This window comes from Schistocerca cancellata, chromosome 5, assembly GCF_023864275.1.
Source record: "Schistocerca cancellata isolate TAMUIC-IGC-003103 chromosome 5, iqSchCanc2.1, whole genome shotgun sequence".
NCBI lineage: Eukaryota > Metazoa > Arthropoda > Insecta > Orthoptera > Acrididae > Schistocerca > Schistocerca cancellata.
The window spans coordinates 508,307,498-508,329,600 of NC_064630.1; the positions used below are offsets into that span (position 1 = coordinate 508,307,498).

The window sequence follows — 22,103 nt, forward strand, 5'->3', positions numbered from 1 at the left end:
AGGGCCGATAGGTTTGTGAGCGCGGAGCTGGTGCCCGATGTGTTCCATCAGCTTCAGATCAGGCGAATCTGGTGGACAAGACATCAGCGTGGGTTCGTTATCATGCTCCTCAAACTTCTGTAGTACGATTCTGGCCTTGTGACCGGACAGTTATTCTGCTGAAAGGAGCTGTCGTCTTTGGGAAAGAAATGTGATTCACCCAACAAGACAACGCGTTTTCATTGATGCACGTCCAACCTAGATAATCCCGTGATCACAGCAATCTTAATTGACGATGTCGTTGTGTCAACATGGGAACAGGTAGCGTTGCTCTCATGGGGAGCCCGGTGTTCAACAATGAGCGCTGAACAGTGTGCGCCGCAACAATTCTTGTGCCCGCATTATACCATATATCGTCGCGTCTGCAACAGATCGCCTTCTCGCGTCCGTCGGCCGTCGCAATTTAATTTATTATTTACTACACAAATTGACTGGTAATGGTGATTGTTGCCGACTTACGTGGTGGGCTTTAATCAAAATATTTCATTCAATTTTGATTTACAGTTAAATGCTTTTGTGAATTTGTCTCTTTTTTAACAATATTAATCTTCAGTGGAAATTATTTGTTACGTTAATGACTGTAAGACTCGCTGAATCTTAAAACGTGAGCATATAAGTTGAACATTGGAATAAACTTTTCACATTAATTTCCTCGGCTAGTCGGTTCACTTTAAAGCAAAAAATCTTTAGTTGTTAATTACAGTTGCGGCCCACACACGCTCGGGAGTATTTTTTCTTACCTCCATTAACCATTGCATTGTAGTGGGAGTCCTGGCTTTGGCTCTCGGCTGTTGTACTGAAAATAAGAATCTTAAAGCTGCGTATTTTCTGCAACGTCGGGCGGCTGTGGAGAAAAATGTATATTATGTTAATAGCGGGCGAGTTTTTTGCTTCCGCTAATTTTTATAAGCTAATATCGCCACGTAATGGCGTCGTTGGCTGCATCGGCCGCTGCGAATGTTGCACTGTAATTTACTCGATTGCAGGTTAATTCAAAGAAGGCGGACATGAAATCGGGATCATCTCTTACAAATTAAATCAATATATTATCTGCTTAGTTAGTACAAATATGCTTACATTTGCTAGCACTCGCAAGATGTCTGTCTACACGCAACCAAGACAAAAGAAGTGGAGACGACTAAAAAATTAACAAAAGAGCGCATCTTGTCTCTTTAGGTCATTTTGTTTCGAGTGCATCTTTATATTTCTTTGCCCTCGAAACTTACACAGAGAGATTATTATAATACGGGTACACGAGAAAAATACATGTTCGCCAGAGCTGCTAGTGCCCGCTTATTATTCAATTTTTAAATGTTTCTTCTCTATAAATACTGTTTTTAAGTCTTTTCTTAGTATTTCAAAGGGGGCGGTATAGCTTCCTATCCTGCTTTCCAGAGCAGCCGAGTCCCTGACTTCTACGTTCTGTGACGAGGCGTAGACAACCAGTACCTTGACGGGTACTGGTGGTTTCACGTCTTCACCGTCGTTGAATCACTTTCCATAGATGCTCACGACAATAGCACGCGAACAGTCGACGAGCTTCGCCATTTTCGAGATGCTGCTTCCCGGCTCCTTCCCCTGTGCACCGGGCCGTTAACAGTCTTCACTGTGTCAAAGTCCCCTATGTCAATGTACGCCCCCCCCCCCCCCCACAATGTGTGTTTCGTATCGCCGCTAGAACGAAATTCATGTGCTCAAATATCTACAGTACTACTAGCATCATAAATTACTGTAATTCCATTTAAAAAACGAAGTTGAAACCCGCTTCCTTATAATTTATGTAGCTTTGTCCGGAGCCTGTACGTCATTCACTGAGAACTTTTTACAATTCATCTGGATGAAAACAGGATTGTATTTGAAATAGTATCGGAAGTATTTGACATGAACGTCTTAGCTGAATCTCCTTGTAATAAGCCGTAATATATCAAGAAATGGTACCCTTCGTAGTAAGCCAGATATAGCTCGCTTTAGCTGACGCCTCTAATGATGAAGAAGGATGTAATGTACTTTGGATAGGAGCTTTTCGTGAACGCTCAATCTCATAAATCTGTTCTTCACGCAATTAATCGTATGATCATTGTAAGACCGTAGAATGTCAAGACAGAAACCGTGGGTGTCTCGTATTTCATATGCGACTTACAGTGACAGCAGCTTGACTCACTCGAACTTGTGCCAACTGTTGTGTCCCGATCACCTCAGAAGGCAGTGTTTGCGACAGCTGGCGTGCAGTGTACGGCAGCCAGACGGCGTGGCCTTGCACCGACTCGTCGCCCGTAACGGATCTCTACGCGTCTCCGCTCGCAGGCGCCTCCAACCGAAGCTTTCTAGACATTATTTGGAATAAATGTAGAAGGCGTAGCTCCAGTGCAATAGATAGCTGTGCACAATGGTACTCGTCCATGCTGCTGTTACAAATATGTGGCCACGTACCAACTGTGGCGCGTTCCGTGTTAGTTGTTGCAGTCCACAAGGTGATTCTGCTAAACTGTTCGCCTCAGGTTTTTCCTGAAGCGTTTAAGATATTATAATCCTGTTTGTATCCAACAGTATGTCTTCACTAAATGTTTTATTATGTCATTTCATAGCTATATTGGTATTAAGTTCCCTTTTTAAAATAGTAATTCCCACTCCTAGTATCGTAACCCTGAAAGAGAAGAATTCAGTATCGTTCCCATCTTCAAAATTCTATTACTAGTTTCAGAGACTTGCAAAATAGAGAACTTAGTATTTATCTAGGATTGCCATAATTTATGTCTGATAAACCGGAACATTTTTCTTTAACTGACAAAAAATGGGTGTAGTTTGGGAAGCAAAAACTGGGATACTTTTCTTACGCTTAAAAAAAGTGATTTGTTTTGAATCTTCTGACTATAAAAAGGGATAATGTGCTCGCATCTTTCACTTTTGTTTTATTCGGACAGCAAAATAACTGAAGGAAGCAGACGTGATACTGGCAACCGAAAAAAAATACTGAAAAAGAGAAATTTGTTAGCATCGAATATACATTTTAAGTGTTACGATGTCTTGTTGGCGGGTACTTGTCTACGGAAGTGAAACGTGGATGATAAACAGTTCAGACAAGAAGAGAATAGAAGGTTTTAAAATGGGGTGCTGCAGGACAATGCTTAAGATATATAATCTTTGACTGCGTTTTATTGGCGGGACACTTAGAAGATCTACTAAGGAGACTGCCTATACTACGCTTGTCCATCCTCATTTATAATACTGCTGCGCGGTGTGGGATCCTTACCAGGTAGGACTGACAGAGTACATCGAAAAAGTTCAAAGAAGGGCAGCACGTTTTGTGTTATCGCGAAATATGGGAGAGAGTGTCACTGAAATGATACAGGATTTGGACTGGACATCATTAAAGAAAGGAAAGGCATTTTTCGTTGCGACAGAATCTTCTCACGAAATTCCAGTCACTAGCTTTCTCCTCCGAATGCGAAAATATTTTGTTGACACCGACCTGCACAGGGAGAAACGACCATCCCGATAAAATAAGGGAAATAAGAGCTCGTACGGAAAGGTATAGGTGTTCGTTCTTTCCGCGCGCTATACGAGATTGGAATAACAGAGAATTGTGAAGGTGGTTCGATGAACCCTCTGCCAGGCACTTAAATGTGATTTGCAGAGTATCCATGTAGATGCAGACGTAGACTGGAACCGAAAGCCGTTAAGAAAGCATCAGTCACTTTAGTGGCTTGATGGCCCAGTGGTGTTAAATAAATGCAATTCCAGCGTGATGCGAGGCGTATGATTTAACATCACGTCGTCGACCTGGTTGTAAGTTTCCCTGCTTACTTACGGAAGTTGTTTGTCGTTAACTTTCAAGAAGTTTACTAGTCTCCGTTGTAGACTTCTTCCTCCTCCGTAAAAAGTGTAAGACTTGTCACTGAGAATTGAACTGATGACCACCACGTACTAAGGAAGCAGTGTTAACCACTACACGATGTTCACTTCATCAGGAATATTTTTACTCCGGAGAAAAGTTAACGGAACAATCTATGGAGTCAGTTCGCTAACTTCATGACGGCCATCGTTCAAGCGTCTCGGGATTTAGGGTTTGGGAAAACTGAAAAGTTAGAGTGATTAACTGCGGATTTTCGATTCGAAGTTGAAAGGTTTTCGCGGAGCCACACGCATTTAATTTTATACAGGAGCTCATCGAAGCAGTTTTAGAGCTTTTCGCGGCAAAATGTTACTTAGTTATATGTTTCATTGCAGTTGTTTCGTATAAAACATTATAGTCTGTAAATTTTTTCACCATTGTGTGAATTATATGGTGACTCTTTTCTGTGGCTCTCATGATCTCATGGAACTTTTTTTTTATCTTAGTGATTTTCAGAGACAGTGTTCAAGCTGCCATGTGATGAATATTGTTTTAAGGGTGTTCCTAAAACTGTCGTTCGTTCACATTAATGCACAAATGGCATGTGCTTGCTGCTGATTTTCCTAACACACTCAAAACAACCACATGTTTCGCGAATAATAGCAGCAGCTTCAGTCAGACGAGCAACCAGCTTTCCTGGAGTGTCGGTGTTACGTACACTTGGCCACGCTACTGCCCCCCCCCCCCCCACCCACCCACCCACCCACCCACCCACAGACACCAAATCCAACAATTGGGGAAAACATTGTCTAAATGTTCTCAGACATCAGTGGCAAAGTGTGGTCATACTGGACCATATTCGCTGCCTGACTGCTAGCGCGACATTCTCCAACATTACTTATAGTACCTCACGGAGGAAGATACGGCAATTTCCTTTGCCGAACATGTTAGACAGAGGATGCCAGTTGTAAATGACTGTGAACGGACGACGTCTGCAGAAATATCTCAAAAACAACATTAGTCACGCGACATGGCGGTTTGAACACCGTGTCTGAACAATGCTAGCGTGAAAATGTTCAGATGTGTGTGAATTCCTAAGGGACCAAACTGCTAAAGTCATCGGTCCCTAGGCTTACACATTACTTAGACTAACTTATGCTAAGAACAACACTCGAACCTCAGGCGGGAGGGGCCGCGCAGTCCGTGACATGCCTCTAGCGTGAAAAACCACCTACAATAATATATGACATAAAAGAATGAAAGACGGGATCTGTTGACAGGACACATCGTTCGGTTGGGTTAGGAAGTGTAGGTGTAGAAACGGTAGAGGTAGACTAAGGCTTGGCTCCTGCAAGCAAGTTCAAGTGAGCGTAGGTTGCACAGCTATGCAGAGGTGAAAAGGCTTACACAAGATAGACTAGCATGGAGAGCTGCAGCAAACTGAAAAGACCACAACAAGAAGAACATAAAGGAGTTACAGGCAGCATCATACCAGTCGGGGATTGACTAATGTAATATAATAACAGTACTATATAGAAAGAAAGTTTAACTCGATCTATATGCCATTATAATGCTGTAGTTGTGTCTCTAGCCTCGCGCGGTTTTTACACGATCTTTTCGTGACTGATACGTTTTACTGATGGTCCCAGTGGTTATGTCTTTGAGAGCACAGTTGACCGAATTCATTGGCTTCTATTTATCTGTAGTTAAAGCGAGAGCAATGTGATTCGGCTGCTCGTGTTTGTGAACAGAAACCGTCCCTGTTGAGAGAGCGTGATATTACGTGCTTTGGCCGGTGGTTAGCACGGGATTGATTTTGTGTTGCGTATCTCGGCACTCCCTCGGCTCGCGTTAATACGATTACTCTCCCAATTTGCCAAGAATGGAAATTTAACAGCCTGGAATCCCAAGGACAATTTATTGATTCGTATCGTCGACGGACTCTGCGTTCGCACGTGGGAAGAACGCTATCATCGGTTCTGGCTGCATTTTAACCGTGAATGTTCCCGTCGTCGTGTTACCACGTTGGAAATTTTTTTGCACAAAAATTTTGAACTTATCAATGATAAAGAAATGCTTTCGGAAACTAGAAACCAGACTGCAATTATAGGAGTCGAATGACATGAGAAGGGCGCAGTAGTGACAAGGTAAGTGACTCAAGGTCGAAGCTTTCCCTCGCGTTATTCAATCTGCACGTAGAGTAAGTAGTAAATGAAACCAACGAGGCATTGTGAAAAGGAATTTATGTTCAGGGAGAATAAATTAAAATTTTAAGGTTTGACGATGACATTGTAATTCTGTCACACGCGGTTAAGGACTTGGGCGGTCAGTTGAACGGAATGAACAGAACTTGGAGAGGTTATCAGATGAACGTCAACCATAATAACGGAGTGTGGACGAATTTAATCAAAATTTTCCAAGGAGATTAGATTAGGAAATGACACTAAGAGTAAGAGATGACTTTTGCTATTTGAGCGTCAAAATACTGACATTGACCGAAGTAGGGAAGACTGGGAATAGCAAGACAAGCATTGTTGAAAACGAGAAATTTGCTAACATCAAATGTAAATCTAAGTTTTAGGAAGTCTTTTGTAAAGGTATTTGCCTGGCGCGTAGTACGAAAATGCCAGCGGCCTTGCCGCAGTGGTAACACCGTTCCCGTCAGATCACCGAAGTTAAGCGCTGTCGGGTTTGGCTAGCACTTGGATGGGTGACAGTCGTCTGCCGAGTGCTGTTGGAAAGCGGGGTGCACTCAGCTCTTGTGAGGCAAATTGAGGAGCTACTTCATTGAGAAATAGCCGTTCCGTTCACGAAAACTGACAATGGCCAGGAGAGCAGTGTGCCGTCCACACGTCCCTCCCTATCCGCATTCAGTGACGCCTATGGGCTGAGGATGACACGGCGGTCGGTCAGTGCCGTTAGAGTCTCCTGAGATCTGTTCGGACGGAGTTTAGTTTAGCTTAGTAGTGCGAAAATGGAGCGTGAACGATAAGAGTTTAGACAAGAAGAGAATATAAAATTTTGAAATGAGGTGCTGCACAAGAAAGTTGAGAGTAGACCGAATAACTGGTGTGGAGGTCTGATTCGAATTGATGGAAAGAGAAATTTAATGCACATCAGACTAAAAGAAGGGTTGATAGGACACATCCTGAGGGGCAGAAGGTATGGGGCAAAAATTGGTGTGTGAGACAAAGACTTGACTGTACAATATACCTAAGCTGTTTCTAGTGGGCGTAGGATGCATGAGTTATGCACAGATGAACAGACTTGCATGTGACGGTACGCGTAGAGAACCGCATCAAACCATTCGTCAAGTTAAAAACCAAACACAAGTAATAGCTGTTTGCCCGTCAGGGATTTCGAATATCAAGACGTGAAAGGTGTGATTTTCGATAACGGTTTACGTGATCGCGCTGGCTAATTAAGAATAAACCTGACGTAAACAAACACAAGCGCGATGATTAATCAGAAGCCGCAGCAAACGTACACCCGTGTTGTTACTCTCGTGAAGATAGATCCTACTTATGTATTAGATATCTTACTGCTAAATTACATTAAATGAACTTTAAGATATTGTAATAGATTAACAGCCATGGACGTTTTTCTTAATCACGCTTTAGCTGTGTAGGTTTTATCTCAAAAATCGTGTACAGTCAAACAGTCACATCCTCTGCACTGTTGCGCTGTTTGTCGCTCTGTTAATGCGCAGTGTGAAAACGGCTGAGACTGCTTTCTGCTATGTAGTGAACACGCGTGTGGAACACGGTTAAAAAGTGCCTAGAAATAGGTTGTTCTTAGAGCACTTGTCCGCGAAAGGCAAAGGCCCCAGTTCGAGTGTCGGTCCGGCACGCAGTGTTTCAGGTTGTTCTTAATGTTAGTCATAAATTTACAGTGAAATCGGCTTTAAATTTGATGCAGTTGAGATACAGATGCACATCAGATGTGTAGTGGAATCGGTAGCGTAGTGTGCAATTTGTGGATCGCTGGTTCAAGTCTCGCCTTGGTCATCCTTTTTTCTATTTGAAATACCTACATCTCGTAATTGTAAAAATCATAAATTTTTACGAAAAATGCACGTCTTCTGGTTTCTATCGACATATTGCACGCGAAATTCCTGTTTTCATTTCAAATATAAATTCTTAGTTATCGATATTTCACGGAAAATTGGTAATAAAGCTTGCTGAAATTAAGAAAACATGATAATTGAATTTTTAGGACAAAAATGAAAAACCAAATACTTTATTTGGATTATGTCTGTTGTTTTATACCACAGATCTAGTCTCACACGAACCAGAGTGCTAAGTGCTGTAGAAACATGAAAAACAATCATTTTCACAGCATCGAGCATACGCCCAGAAGAATTACCATGGTGTTCAGGGATTTTCGTCACTATTGTTTGTAATTAGACTACCATGTCAGGTGAGAACGAGAGCATGTTATGCTTCCCGTCTGGTCACCTAATAAGCAAGCTTGTGGTAGTGCTGGAGTTTTGCCGAGTATAATTTCACTCTGTTTGAAAATTATGACATTCGAATATTGTTTCTCTGTTCGTCTCTTTTTACGTCAGAACTGCAACTTCTCACATCATTGCAGGTTAGTTGGACCAGCTGACTGGGCAACGCTAACCAAGTTAAATGCGCTGGTAAAGCTGTTGTCTTGCGTTATTGCTCCATCTGTGTGCGTGTAACACAGCATAAAACGTATCGTTATGATCATACTTGACTGTACAGGACACAGCTTGGCTTCCGCTCCACATGAAACGAAATCCAGTGAGATTCAAGCAAATGGCGAAGAATACATTATGTAATTTTTACATCAGGATTATTCTCTTGATGAACAGTGCGCATTTGCCGCCTACAATAATGCAATAAACGTCGAAGATTTATTAACAAAGTACAACAAAGACTTAGAAAGAAGTGACGTCAGTGTCCACGCGTAACCAATTCAGAATGGTGCTCTCTTTTCCAACACAGTATTAACCACCAAAATAACTCCTGTAGTTGACTGTGAAAGCTGTGAAAACCATGGTTCCTAGCGCCAGAGCGTAATCTCAGGCAAATTCGCTGCAGAAGATGAGTCGGGCAGTAGCTTCTTGTTCACTGAGCTTTAAACTAAACTGAAAATAAATAAATAAATCGCAAACTTTTGTCTTAGTAATGATCATAATCGATCTTCTGGCAGTTATCTATTTAGTTGTGTGCTTTATAATGAAAATTTCCACTAGAAAATGGGAATTTACAACAATCGAAAAGAGCTGGAGATAAAATCCAACATAATACTATTATAGTGCAAAGTGTTTCTAAGTTATATTCAATATGTAGTGTGATATACTGCTTCCGGAGATCTTAATGGTTCAATGAGCATCTAGAATTTTGCCACTGGCTTGGTGTGCGATAGTTATTTGTGAACAGTTCTGTATAAATGTTCGATAGAGTAGGAACCTATAAATTCTGAAGCAGACTATGTTTATGTGCAATACAAGTCTTCACTGACAACGATTACGCCTGGAATTAAACATGTCTTTCACAGAGGGGTATTATTGACCAAGGGGAGGGAGGACACTGAAGACTTGTGTATCCGAACATGACCCGAAATTGGTTGTAAAATAAAAAGAGTTCACGTAGCAGCTGTCGGTTGTCCACACATTTTGAGTTTCAGATGCTGCAGATTTTTAGAAAATCTATACTGATAGTCTTCTGAAGACGGGAAGAAGCGTAATCTTTTCACGTAAATCACTGTTCAAAATGTTTCAAATATTTTTTTTCACACGCATTCATCGCCTAATATTCTATGAAATGTCACCGACACGGTTCAACTGTTGGTCGTGCCTTTCTGCGCTGCCATTTTCTGATGCAGTCATCACCAAGTAACTTTAGATCTCAGTTACAGACTATTTGAAGACACATTTCCAGGAGTAATAATAAATGTAATAACAGTAACTGCAATTAAATTAATGTGTGCTCTCTCTCTCTCCCCCCCCCCCCTTTCCCCTCTCTCACCCTCTCCTCCACCCATCCCACCTCGTCTCTCTCTCTCTCTCTCTCTCGCTCGTTATCCTTTTGGACAAGAGGGAAAGGCAGTGGTGCCGAAGATGGGTTAAGGTTTTGGAAACATCGTGGTACTGGGAAAGTTATCTGGTTGGTACTACTGAACCCCAGCGAAAAGCGATTGTCATTTGTAAGTAGAATGTTAGTATGTGGAGAAGTACTCTGATGAATTACTGGTAATAAGTAGCTGCCACGAAATGGGTAGGGGAGTGCAGCAGAGTTAGAAACAAGATAGGTTCATACTGGCCATTTGTGTGGAGAAATTGGTACAGACGGCTATGTTTTTCAGTATTTTAAGTAAATGACATGGGTAGTTATGACAGTCAAAATAAATTAACACAAGGTTGCATCAATGAGTAATGAAAGACAGGCGCCCCTGAGAGGACGCAATCGTAAGAGGGTTGCGGAAAAGGAACCATGATATCGCTTCTGTAAGAGCAGTGAGCTAGAGCTAAAAGTACTGAGATTTTGAGGCAGGGCTGCCCTATCCAAGACATCGTGTCACAGAAGTCAGTACTCATTAGAGGATAACGTGCTAAACTCAGTTGACGAATAGAGGGTAAGTGAAATAATGTCTGCTGAGTCAGCAGTTTGCTTCTTCAGTTAGGCAAGATTTTGTACAATGAATTTCCAAAGGATCGTATCATTTTCATTGTTTGATGCGAGCTGAAACCATGGATACGGATGTGTGATGATAGTAAATCACGATATACTCCGTTAGTTGGATTAAAGAGCGATCTACTGTTAACAATTATACAAATACTTCAGGTGTCATTTGGTAAAGGTGACAATTGTCAGCACGGTAAGATTTATCAAAGACGCATCTCCTTTGGTACGAGCTGTTTTAATGATATGTCGGAAATGGTATATCGGCAGAAAAGAGTTATCAGGGCAACATGCAGTTCCTCTTCCATTATTTCTGCCGTCTCAGGCGTAACTTGTGAAAAAATAATGTTTGGTTGCTAAGACTAATTCAACCTGTGATATTCGTCAAAGTTGAACGTACTTATCAATAATAAAGAAGTATGTACAGTATCGTGCTTGTGTTTTATTATTTTTAACCACTTTGTAGCTTCAATCTTGTGGATGTGTTTTAAAACTGAGGCTGGTTCTAGGATTTTAGTGCAAGGTAGTGATAGTCTGTACTGAAATTTGGTGTGTTCATCTGGAAAGACACAGTATTCGAGTGATTAGGAGGTTATGATTTTTCCATACTTCTCCCTACACGTAAATTCTTGTGGTTTACTATATATCCAAAGAACACGTTGAAATTTTAAATTTCCATGATGCTAGATATCTATGATAAAAGGGGATTCTTTGCCAGTAAGAACACAAGGCACTGGATGGGAGTTTGATCATTTTCTGCCGGAACTTTTAAAGTGAGAACTTGGGCAGCTGATGCTTTCTTGTGCTACCCTCATCTTACGCCACTTATATCACCAGTTATCGATGTTTCTCTGCGGTCCAGTGCTTCTTTCGTTGTCTTTCTTTCTCTTCTGATTTATTTACTCATTTTGTGTTGTAATCTCCCTCACATGTATTTACTTCTTGTCTCTTCTTTCCACTACTTGTTTCTTGTTGCATGACTGTGAGGAACAGGGTTAAGATTCTTGCCCATCCACACGTAATTACTTTTTCCATGATTTGTGTACAGTCTTCTAGACAAATGGCTTATGGTTCTCTCATCAAATCCACAAACAGTTGCATGCCCCTTCTTCAACTCGAGTAGTTTCAGCCTGTAATATGTACAGTCAAAGCAACAATTTAGTGATTATGTATCAGACAGAAAAGAAAATCTAACATGTTATAATGTATGTGGATATGGCAGTCCTATGATTGTTTGCAAATATGTGAGATGAATAGTTTAGAACTCTTGTAGATTGATGTTGAAACTTATCAGTTACCTGTTAACTACAATTACTTACTAAAATTGTTGAAGCAGTAACTATTGACAAATGTATTCTTACAATCGTTCTTTTCTTTCCAGACGAGAAAAAGCCATAGAGGATTTAGCCGTGAAGCCAATTACACAGTTCCCAGTCAGCTTGGATGATGAGGTAATGCATTGTCAAACGACGTATTTATACTGCTAACAATTCAGCACTTTTTCATGCTGAGGCTTATGATTTTGTAGGTAATGATACTTTTTAATGTCGTTAGGTACTTCAGTTGACAATCTGATTTCTGAATATAACAGTAAATACACCATAGCAAAGGGGGGGAAAAAATAGGACTTGAGTAAGAGCACTAGTCCTAAATTAGTAAAATTATGAAGTGTATAACTTATACTTGAAATGATGGAACAGAAAATAAATTTCAGTCCATAAAAGTTTGTATTTGGCTTAAACTCACTCCTTTTTCATTTATATTTGCAATATGTAGGTAGAGGAAACAAACCTTTTACACAAGTGCTAATTTATTTGTGTGAACACAAATTTATTGACATTTGTGGAATGATCACATTCACCAACAGGAGTCATCATGCTAGAGAATTAGCCAAAAACTGAGAAACTGTCAGAAGTAGCAAAGTTGGTATACCAAAACAGGGTGGACCTAAGGCACAAAATAAACAAGATTTTCCAAAAGTTATGCGTAAAAATTATACAGATTATAGAGGATCCTAAACAGAGTATTTTTGAACTACAGAACCAATGACCAGAATGTATCAGGCAGTAAGTGGTACTGGATGAAGAAACAAGTGAAGCACATTTGCATAACAGACAACTGTCTGACACATACTGTTCGCGCAAACCAAGGAGACACTCAGTGCGGTGGCTAATGGGAGTCATGGTAAATGGAAAATGCCTTGACAGTCGCTCCTATCAGCCATCGTGCTGAGTGTCAACTTAGTTTGTGCGAATAATAAACGTGGGTGGTGCTAACTGGGAAACAATAGCCTACACAATTGTCTCTGATGTTACCTTATTGGATTATACCACTATATACAGTTCTTGAGAGAGTGTTACTTTTTTACATGAACTTGCAGACGTGCATTATATATATGGCACAAAAAGAGAAAATTTACCCAAGTAATCACTTATGTCATAGATTAGCATGAAATATTTGAAAACTGTGTTTTTGAACACAGTTTGTTCTTAATTGCTTTTATAGGCTCAAGAGGATTGCTGTACAGTATATATATATTTGTGTGATGGCCTTATTTACTCTCATTATGTAGAAATTGTTACATGTCTTCATGTTGTATGAGTAAATATTGAAATTAATTCTCAACCTGTCCTCATTAAATTCTGTGGTGATTATGCTCTTGAATAGGCGAGCCATGGTAAAGATGTATGATTAGCTGAAAAAGCAGCTGTTTGGAGGGTGTCAGTCTGGAACTTTTTGTGATAATTCTTACAGCGCTCTCTCTCTCTCTCTCTCTCTCTCTCTCTCTCTCTCTCTCTCTCTCTCTCTATATATATATATATATATATATATATATATATATATATATATATATATATATACACCTAAAAACAAAGATGATGTGACTTACCAAATGAAAGTGCTGGCAGGTCGACAGACACACAAACGAACACGAACATACACACAAGATTCAAGCTTTCGCAACAAACTGTTGCCTCATCAGGAAAGAGGGAAGGAGAGGGAAAGACGAAAGGATGTGGGTTTTAAGGGAGAGGGTAAGGAGTCATTCCAGTCCTGGGAGCGGAAAGACTTACCTTAGGGGGAAAAAGGGACGGGTATACACTCGCACACACACACATATCCATCCACACATATACAGACACAAGCAGACATATTTACAAGCAGAAAACAATTTAGGAATTTGCTTTAGTTTACCTTCAAAACCTGATACTGTGCATAGCTCTCAAATGGAAATGGAGAAAATGTGCATCTGGGTCACAGCCTGTGCTGCACTTGGCAACAGAGTTCAGCTCATTTCAGAGATGTAGAATATGGGTAGTTGATGCAAACCCTGTATGTCTGATGGTTATTGATAGTTAGAATGGGGATTTCTCAGACTCTGTTTTCCTAAAATTAATGAAATTTGTTTTTGGAAGATTTACAAACAGAAAAATTGAGTTGAAGAGTCTGTTATATACCCAGGAACCTCATTTGTAGCATTTTGCAGTTTCTTTATCTATGTCTGTTATTACAGTACCTGTCTCATCAGCAAACAGTGTAATTTGTGCATTATTTATAGGGACCGTGATATTTTTGCTATAAATACGGAATAAGAGGATTCCTAAGATGCTGTACTGTGTAACACCCACTGCTATTTGTTGAATATTTGATGAAAATTCAATTCTTGTAGTCTGACTGGTAGTCAGTATTGTTTCCTTCACTACCTGTTTCTCCCCTCCCTCGCCCCCCCCCCCCCCTCTCTCTCTCTCTCTCTCTCTTTTTCTAGTGGTTTTACTTCCCTGTGTCCCCCCAGGGGGCTTGCTACTCTTTGGCAGATTCGTGTTTGGCTACCACGGGGCCCCAGCCTTTACAGCACTTTTTCTCTTCCATGCTGCATGTCTATCCTCTTGCTATTGTTCCTCCCCTCCCTTGAGGAACATGTCTGGGGTATTATTGGGAATGTTCTGCATACTGTTGCTGACCTGCGAACAGTCTAAACTTTCTTTTTGGCTCCTTTTTTCCTTTCTTTGTTTTCCTTCATCTCTCGTACCTCCGTTTCAGTGTATGAGGATCCTCTTTTTTTTCTTCTTCCTCGCTGTGCGCTCGTGAAGGCCGGCCCACGCATCTGATGCGTAAAAGGTGACTGGGTAACGCATAATTCCCAGCCCAGGGTCGACAGGTAGGGTTTGCACGTACCCCCTGGTACAGGCCAGGTCCAGGAAGGGGTTGTTGCCTGAGCTGTAACCTTTCCAGATTGCCCATTTGTCCCTCCGTCAGGTGTTTGGGAGGTGTAACGTGAGGTGTGAACGATCACCTAAGGCGGATGCGCCCCCTTGTGTTGGGGACCCCAAGTTGGAAGGAGCACGCCATCGGAGGCACTGGCAGTCATGGGGGATTTCCTTGCGGTGAGTCACTCATCCTCTCCATCAATGACGGCGAAACGAAAATGTAATGAATCTGCTGATTTGAAGACTCTTCCCGCTGCACCGCGGTTCCTTATTGTATCACGTACTGAAGATGGTCAGTCCTTTGCCACGGTCAATTCGTTTATTATTCAGAAAAGTGTCAATGCCATTGATGGCCCTCTGAAATCCTGCTCTTGTTTATGGAATGTCACTTTGCACTTGGAGACGGCTTCTGATACTCAAGCACAACTACTTCTTGCTGCCTCACTTCTTGACGGCTACACTGTTCATGTCAAGGCACATAGAACTTTGAGTTCTTCCCGTGGTGTAGTTTACACCGGGCTGCTTGATGGTCTGACCGAAGCTGAAATACAAACTTCAGGGTGTCATTGCCATTCATCGGTTCTTGAAAAAGGTTGATTCTTCCTTGCTGCCCACCCGCACTCTTTTCCTCACCTTTGATATGGTGGTGCTGCTGTCCAAGATTAAAGAAGGCTACGAAATCATCACAGTCTGGCCGTACATTCCGAATCCGAAGCGCTTTACCAGTGTCAATCTCACTAGAACATCTTGTTGACACCCGGCCAAGTGCTTAACCTATGGCAGGGTGCACACGAGGGTGAATGTCCACCACCTACTCCCCGCTGTATCAACTGCCGCCTCCTCCCGGGATTGTCCCATGTATCTTGATGAGCGGGCCGCTCAAGAGATTTGGGTAAAGGAAAAAGTGCCTTACCCGGTAGCTCGCAAGTTATGGGCTAGTCGCAAACCCTGTGTTCTCCTGTCTGGCACTTATAGTTCAGTTCTGTTTACCCCTCGCTCCATGAAGGACATGGCTACACAGACATGCGACCTCAAATTTGGCTCTGAGGTTGTGAAGTCCCAAAGTGTCAAGGTAATGTCACCGTCCCCCCGTCCTGCTGTGCAACAAACTATCAATCTCTCGCCTCATGAGGCGAAGCTACCCACTACACAACCGGCAGGAGGAAAGGCCCGGGAAGACTTCCTCTGTCCCTCCAGCCAACCAACACCCAAGTATTCCTCCAAACAGAAGGGCTTGAATAAGTCCGCTAAAGACAACCGATCTTCCCCTTCACCAACTCGCAGATCCTGCTCTACAGTGTCACCACATGGTCGCTTAGCCCAGCCGGCCTCCGTCTCGCTGGTGCGCACCACCAACTGTTTTTCGTTGTTGGAATCCGCCGACCGACCACACAGGTATGCCGATGCTTGTGTGGATCCCATGGAGCGGGATCCTCCTGCTTCTGTGCCCTGTAGTAGCGACTCTACACCAGCTGTCCCTCGGCGGACTCTGAGTTGATACCCCTTCACTCTTTCTCCTCATGACTGTCCTCCAATGGAACGTTTGCAGTCTTCGATCCCACAACAAGGATTTACGGCTGCTTCTAGCATCACAGCGTCCCCTTGTACTTTGCCTTCGGGAAATGAAATTGCACCCTCAAGACCGCTTTGAGCTTCCACATTACTTACTGTTTCGTTTTGACCTTCCCTCTGAGGTCGGCATCCCATCTCATGAGGTCGGCATCCCATCTCATGGGGGCATCATGCTGCTTATATGGGATGACCTTCATAGTCAACCCATTTCCCTGACTACCCATCTTCAAGCTGTTGCCGTTCGCCTCTTTCTTCCCCACCTGAGTTTCTCCCTCTGTACCATTTATGTACATCCATCCTTCAATGTCACCAGGGCTGACTTGTTTCATCTTATTGGGCAGATACCTCCACCATTTTTGCTACTCAGTGACTTTAATGCGCATCATCCCCCTCGCACACCTATTCCCATTTGGACCTATCCTTGTGCACTACCCAGCTTGCCCCTCGTCTTGAGTGGTCCGTTCTTTCTGACGCCTACTCGAGCGACCATTTCTCGTGTGCTCTGTCTGCTGACTCCTACCCCATCCACATGCATGCCCAAATGGTGGCTTACTAAGGCTGACTGGCAGCTTCACTCCTCCCTGGCAACCTTCGCAGAACAAGATTTCCTCAGTCGTGATGACCAGGCGGACTATCTCACAAACGTTATCCTTACTGCTGCAGAACGTTCCATTCCTCGGACTTCCTCTTTACCACATCGTGTCCCAATCGCTTGGTGGACTGAAGGATGTTGCAACACAATTCGCACACGGAGATGTGCTCTCCGTGTTTTTAACCACCTCCCAATGCTGGAAAACTGCATTCATTATAAACAGATGCGTGCAAAGTGTCGTCGAGTTCTTCAGGGTAGCAAAAGAGATAATTGGATTTCGTTCACTAGTTCTTTTACGTTCCACACATTCCTCTATTGTGTGGGCCAATCTCCAGTGGCTTTCTGGAACCGAGATCCATTCCCCAATTTCCGGTCTGACAGTAGATGCTGATGTCATCGTGAATCCTATTGCTATCTCCAACACCTTGGGCCGCCATTTTGTAGAAGTTTTGAGCTCTTCCCACTATCACCCTTGTTTTATCGATAGGAAACGAGTGGAGGAGGCTCGGGCGATACCCTTCTCTTCTCCGAATCGTGAGTGCTACAATGCTGCCTTCACTATGAGGGAGCTAGATCATGCTCTTAGTTCATTCCAGTCGTCCACCCCAGGGCCAGATGCTACACATGTTCAGATTTTGCAGCACCTCTCTCTTGCGGGCAAGCACTTTCTGCTTAACACATACAACTGCATCGGGGCTGAGGGCACATTTCCTGGATGCTGGCGTGAAGCCACAGTCACACCCATTCCTAAGCCCGGTAAGGACAAAAACCTTCCTTCCAGCTACTGCCCCATCTCTCTCACCAGCTGCGTTTACAAGGTGATGGAATGTACGATTCATGCCAGCTGGTGTGGTGGCTCGAATCACGCCACTTACTCGCGAATGTACAGTGTGGATTTCAAGTGTGGCATTCTGCAGTTGACCATCTCATTACTTTGTCCATGAATGTCATGAATGGTTTTCTGCGAAAATCCAACTGTGGCAGTATTTTTCAATTTGGAGAAGGCCTATGACACCTGCTGGAGAACTGGTATCCTCCATACTCTTTACACGTGGGGCTTCCATGGGCGCCTGCCCTGTTTTCTTCGGGCATTTTTACAAGACCGAGTTTTCAAGGTGAGTGTTGGGTCTGCTTTGTCAGACACCTTTATTCAGGAAAATGGTGTGCCTCAGGTTTCCGTCCTGAGCGTCATCCTCTTTGCTATTGCCACTATCCCTATGATGGCCTGTTTTCCGCCGGGCGTCTCCGACTCCCTTTTTGTTGATGATTTTGCCATCTATTGCAGTTGTCCACAGACCTGTCTCACTGAGCGGTGCCTTCAGCGCTGTCTTGACCGTCTTCACTCCTGGAGCATCGCCAATGGCTTTCGCTTTTCCAATGACAAAACCGTCTGTATGAATTTCTGGTTTCTCCCACCATCTCTACATCTTGTGCTTTTTGCCCTTCCGTTCGTTGACACTACTAAATTCCTGGGTCTCATGCTCGATAGGAAACACTCTTGATCCTCCCATGTCTCTTACCTGGCAGCCCGCTGTACACAGTCCCTCAGTGTCCTCTGTGTCCCCAATGGTATTTGTTGGGGTGCCGATTGAACCACCCTCCTATGTTTGTACTGGTCCCTTGTTCGTTCGAAACTTGACTATGGGTGCTTTGTTTATGCATCTGCACGCCCATCCCTTTTACGCCGTCTCAGCACTATCCACCGTCGTGGCATCTGTTTGGACACGGGTGCCTTTTACACCAGCTCGGTTGAGTCTGTATGCTGAAGCTGCTGAACTACCACTGTCTTACAGCCATGACTTTCTCCTCAGCAGGTATGCATGCCGTTTGTCTGTCATGCATGGCTACCCTTTCTATGCCTCATTCTTTGATGATTCCTTAGATCTTCAGTATGGGGCTTGTCCCTCTTCCCTTTTACCTCCTGACGTCCACTTTCGGCAGTTGCTACGGCGGCTTAACTTCACACTACCTGCCACTTTCTCTGTGGGTGTGAACCCTTCACCTTGGCTTCATGAAGTAGCCAATGTTAACCTTGGCCTTCATTTTCTTCCTAAGGACACTACTCCAGCCTTGGTCTATCACCTCCAGTTTCACAATCTTTGCATGGAACTTAGCGATAGTACTGCTGTGTACACTGATGGCTCTCAGACTGACCGTGGGGTTGGGTGTGCATTCGTCATTGGCACCCGTGTCTTTTGATATTGGCTTCCAGCCCACTCCTCAGTTTTTACAGCTGAGCTTTTTGCCTTGTATCAGGCTGTGGAGTACATCCGGCGACACCGCCTTCCCAATTGTGTCCTCTGCTGACTCGCTGAACGCCCTCCAAAGTCTCTATGCACTGTTCACTGCTCATTGCTTAGTGCAGTGGGTCCAGGAAAACTGTCTTTTGCTCACTCTTGGTGGAGCCAACGTCATGTTTCTGTGGGTCCCTGGTCATGTTGGTCTGCCAGGAAATGAGGCTGCTGATGCTGCTGCCAAGGTTGCAGTCCTCTTACCTCAGCCTGTGAGTACCTCTATTCCCTCCGATGATCTCTGCATTGCCGTCTGTCAAGCGGTGGTGTTCCTTTGGCATTGCCAGTAGTCCTCCCTTCAAGGAATAAGCTTCGGCTTCTTAAGCCTCTTGTGGCGCCTAGGACAACCTCCTCTCGGCCCTCCCGCCAGGAGGAGATAATTTTAACTCAGCTGCGTATTGGGCACTGCCTTTTTAGCCATCGTCATTTACTCAATGGCGCTGCCCCACAATTTTGTATGCATTGTGCCCAAATTTTAACTGTCTGCCGCTACCTGCTGGAATGCCCTTTGCTTACTAATTTACCTTCCATCGTGAGTTTGTCATCTGATTTATCAGCTGTTTTAGCAAATGAAGCGCGGGCTGTCGCCCACATTTTACTTTTTATCCGCCAAAGCAATATGGTGAAGGCCATTTAATTTTTAGTTTTGGATCTCCATTTTTATGGTGTTTTTTTTACGTGTCTTGTTTAGATGTCTCCTATTCTTTCCATTGAGACTGACACATAGTCGTTTCCCTAGTCTCTGTGTTTGCGTTCTATAGTTGTGACTTGGGCGTGTATGACCTTTGTTTTTATGCCCTAAAACAAAACAAAACAAACAAACAAACTTCCCTATGTACCAATTTGTCTCATTATTTCAATAAGATACTGTGTTGCATTGTGTCAGATTTTATCCCTATAGCATTATTGATCTGTCCTCCATTGTGCATGCAATTTCTTCTATGAATTGAACCATAGCTGTTATTATATCTATTACAAACAAACTTAGTACGAACCATAGATTTCAGTATTCCTATCTGTGCAGAAACGATACTGAAACAGGGAGAACTCCGAAATTTTTGAATTAATTTTTTGCTATGTTTTTCATGATAGTCCCTATTACTTTTGTTAAGACTGACAGTTTGACTTTGAACTTCAGCTGTTGCAATATTGTAAATGACAATAAAAATTAAATATTCATTTCTCACCATTAGTTGCTTATCTGAAGTACACATTTAGGATATATCATTTACATAATTTTGACGATAATTATTTGTGACAACATGTTTGTGAAGAAATGAATAAAATGTTGGGAGAACAAGAAGTGTAACAATATCTTTTGGAAAAGCTGGCAGTTGACTATTCAGAAACCTGAAAAATGACAGTTTTGCAGTGTGACAAGTAGGCAAGTTGCCAAAGAACTGTACATAAAGTAACAGAGATATATAGAAATATGCCCAAACTATAGGTTGGTGAGCTTATAGAAAAAGAGGATTATTAGTAGGAGCTGCACACAGACAACATTTATGCTGCATTATACATGTAATTCTTTTTTTAAATTTTTCTTTCTTCCGTTGCCTGGACTGCTGGGATTGATAATGGGTGTTTATTTATTTATCGTATGATGATACAGAGCTTGGATCAAATACATAATTTTAAGAGTATACAGTATAAGAAATGACAAGCGAAATACAGGTGCAGAATCAAATGTCCAAAGTATTATACTAAATTATGTGCACATTACACAAGTTCTTAGATTTCTAAGTCCACTTTGTTGATCCAGTTGAGCCCTTCAAGTGATGCATGGTGGATGTCTCTTATTGATCCCCCGAAGGCTCATTTCGGACATTCACCAACAATGTGATTTATTGTTTACATAGCAGCTCCACAGTCACAATCTGGAGATGTTGCCCAGCCCCATTTGTGATTTAGATATCTGCAGTTCCCTTGTCCTGTTTGGATGCGGTTCATGGTTCTCCACTGTCTTCTGGGGAGCGTGAAACCTGGAACTCGCATGGAAGGCTTTTTAACCAGATGACCGTTGAACACTGACGATTCTTCCCATTGACTTCTCCATATTTCATTGATGTTAAAGTCAGAGGCTTCAAGATATTGTGCAGTTCGCCAAGGTGGTTTTCTTGACTTCAGACACTGATGTTCTGCTATTAATATATCACTGTGTATGAGTAGCTGGGGGTTCTTCTGAATGTTTCCCCAGATTTTCAGGAGAGCATCTGATATTTGTAGAACTGGAGGTTGGATGTTACTTAAAGCTGGTAGTCATGCAGTTTGAGTGCTACGTATGCAACCTGTGATAAGTCGCATTGGGCAAGGTTACTCACGTCCGTGGCATACCATAAGTCACACGTGCCTCCTGGTTGGTGCTAAATGAGTAACAACAACAGGATGAGACCGAACTGCCCGAAAAGGCCTCCCGGTCATAGAATGCAGAGCAAACAACCAAACAGTCCTCCTCAGGACTTACAAGTTCGTAGAATTGGACCATCTATTCACATTATGTGTATATATGTCTGCAATTAAAAATTACAAGTCAGCATTTGTTGCTTGTAAATTGGTCAGTTAATTGGGAACTTCCTGCCATCCTGATGCTTAATGCAGTGACACAATTCCCCCCCCCCCCCCCTCCCCCCCATCCCTGATGCTGATACACACACACACACACACACACACACACACACACACACACACACACACGAATCCCAAAGCTATAAAACTCACAAGTCTTGATTTTTTAAAACTTCTGATTAAAATTATAACAAGAAATTACTTATTACAAAATACTGTTCTGAAATTCATGTTTTTAAAACACAATTTCTTATACTCAAAACAATAAAACGATAAGATTTAATATAAACAATAGGTACTGTAAACTGTTCTCATAGCAGTGTACTTTGCTCCTAGTTGTGCTTGATACAT

General features: G+C 42.6%; 1 protein-coding gene across 1 annotated transcript in view; it reads left to right on the forward strand.

The window, feature by feature from the left end:
• LOC126188636 (multiple PDZ domain protein) overlaps positions 1-22,103 on the forward strand; it is a 1,242,986-nt gene that overhangs the window by 1,056,437 nt on the left and 164,446 nt on the right. Inside the window, exon 14 of the mRNA XM_049930237.1 lies at positions 11,906-11,975. Coding sequence (XP_049786194.1) covers positions 11,906-11,975 — 70 coding nt within the window. The remainder of the gene's footprint in view (positions 1-11,905; positions 11,976-22,103) is intronic.